We start from the raw sequence: 2,500 nt of genomic DNA on the forward strand, positions 1-2,500 counted from the left end.
GACGCAGAGTAGATGAACGGATGATCTCCGCATGTGTGTTTCCCACCGTGAAGCATGGAGGAGGATGTGTGATGGTGTGGGGGTGCTTTGCTGGTGACACTGTCTGTGATTTATTTAGAATTCAAGGCACACTTAACCAGCAAGGCTACCACAGCATTCTGCAGCGATGCGCCATCCCATCTGGTTTGCGCTTAGTGGGACTATCATTTGTTTTTCAACAGGACAATGACCCAACACACCTCCAGGCTGTGTAAGGGCTATTTGACCAAGAAGGAGAGTGATGGAGTGCTGCATCAGATGACCTGGCCTCCACAATCACCCGATCTCAACCAAATTAAGATGGTTTGGGATGAGTCGGACCGCAGAGTGAAGGAAAAGCAGCCAACAAACTCCTTCAAGACTGTTGGGAAAAGCATTCCAGGTGAAGCTGGTTGAGAGAATGCCAAGAGTGTGCAAAGCTGTCATCAAGGCAAAGGGTGGCTACTTTGAAGAATCTCAAATATAAGAAATATTTTGATTTGTTTAACACGTATTTGGTTACTACATGATTCCATATGGGTTATTTTATAGTTTTGATGTCTTCACTATTATTCTACAGTGTAAACCCTTGAATGAGTAGGTGTGTCCAAACTTTTGACTGGTACTGTTTTTATAAAATATATTTTCCTTTATTATTTTCATCTAACCCTATCACCCCTCTCATACACTTTCCTGTGTTTGTGTGAATAAGCAGGGTTAATGACCAGCTGAGTTTGAACCCAAGTCTCCTGTATAAGCCCTCTGAGCTAAAGTCTCAACTCACCTTTAGCGCTGACCAAGCTGCGGTTGTATCCGACAGGACTGAAGTACTCGAACACGAATACGGTCACAGCTACCACGGTCAAGCACATTACAAACATCATCACCCACACCGCTGGGCTATAGGGCTCTGGGAGAGAGGAGGAGAGACAAGGAGGAGGGAGAGAGAGATAGTATATAAAGAAGACTTAACGATAGTCATGGGATTCTTAATCCATTGTTTTGGTTGTCGTATAAGCTTGTCTACTGTCAGGCTCAAACAAAGCAATAATATGTACTAAGCAGCTCAGAGAGAGTAAAGGCAGAGATAAAATGACTCATTTAATATACCCAGCAACTTGTTTTCATTTTGATTTGGTTGTTTCAGGGTTTATGTATGATTTAGTCGTATCTGCAGGATAAATCGAAAGTTTCCTAAAACGGAAAACAGACCACTGAGACAGAACTCAGTAAAGTAGGCCACACACAAACACACACACACATACACAAACACACACACATGCACTGAGCGTTGCCATGGGAGCTAGCTGTCCTGCTGCTTCCATGAGGAGAGGCATCATGGCCGGCACTCCAGGTAAATTACTCTTAGACACAGATCTAGGATCAGATTATCCTCCCAATATTCTAATGTTAACTATTGGAGTACTAACACTAAACTGACGTCAGATCAAATTATATTTACATTATATAAAGTCAATCAATCAATAACTCAATCCAACTTTCTCACCGAGGAAGGCGGAGGGGGAGACAGTCCCATTGCTACGGGCGACCATGACGCTGATGCCGGTCTCGACGAAGGGCACGGAGAAGTCGATGATCTCAGAACGCTCCTCATTTATGGTGAGAGAACCTATGGCCATGTCTGCTTTCCTATAGAACACCTGGGGGAGAAGAGAGAGGGAGGAGGGAGGAGGGAGGAGGAGGGGGGAGGAAAAAAGCATGGCAGGTTGATACATCTTTACATCATACAACTAAAAACATGATCTACTGTGCTTCATCCCCCAGTTAATGTAAGAATTGCACATTATAGCATTTTTTTCTCTAGCATTACCTCAACATGTATCAAACGGCATTGAGCCTCTGGGCAGAGGGACGCAGCCAGGGATGTTCTCATGAGGAACACCTGTTCAGTTGTACGCCTTAGGATGCAACTGTTTTTGATGAATCTTCAGCACCATATGTGCACGCATGTCTTCACACACTATTAACCTAGTCGCAATCAACCATCAAAGAGATACTGTACACCTACCCAATCTACCACTGACCACTGCCTCTCTTCTACTCCCAACAAACACACAGCACGTATTTAGGAGCAGGAGCGTTGAAGCTGCTCACAGGAGAAGTTCATTTCTCTTCCAATTTGCATCATTCTGCCTGGGATTTCAACCAGCAACCTTCCAGCTACTGGTCCACCTCTCTAACCTCTAGCCACCGCCTCTGTCCTGTAATGTCCTGTACTCCTGGTCCTGGGAAGCTACAGGGTGTGCAGGTTTTTGTCCCAGGCCAGCACTAACACACCTGATTACACTAATCAACGTCCCCTGTAGCTCAGTTGGTAGAGCATGGCACTTGCAACGCCAGGGTTGTGGGTTCGTTTCCCACGGGGGGCCAGTATGAAAATGGATGCACTCACTAAAAAACTGTAAGTCGCTCTGGATAAGAGCGTCTGCTAAATGACTAAAATGTAAGTGTTATGAGAGGA

At 45.0% G+C, this 2,500-nt stretch overlaps 1 protein-coding gene across 1 annotated transcript in view; it reads right to left on the bottom strand.

Annotated features, from left to right (window-relative positions):
* LOC121584104 (glutamate receptor ionotropic, NMDA 2C-like) overlaps nt 1-2,500 on the bottom strand; it is a 75,948-nt gene that overhangs the window by 17,821 nt on the left and 55,627 nt on the right. Inside the window, exons 11-12 of the mRNA XM_041899971.2 lie at nt 1,526-1,679; nt 803-928 (exon numbers count right to left, since the gene is read on the bottom strand). Of these exons, the coding sequence (XP_041755905.1) occupies nt 803-928; nt 1,526-1,679 (280 nt within the window). The remainder of the gene's footprint in view (nt 1-802; nt 929-1,525; nt 1,680-2,500) is intronic.

Source organism: Coregonus clupeaformis, chromosome 1 (genome assembly GCF_020615455.1).
Source record: "Coregonus clupeaformis isolate EN_2021a chromosome 1, ASM2061545v1, whole genome shotgun sequence".
NCBI lineage: Eukaryota > Metazoa > Chordata > Actinopteri > Salmoniformes > Salmonidae > Coregonus > Coregonus clupeaformis.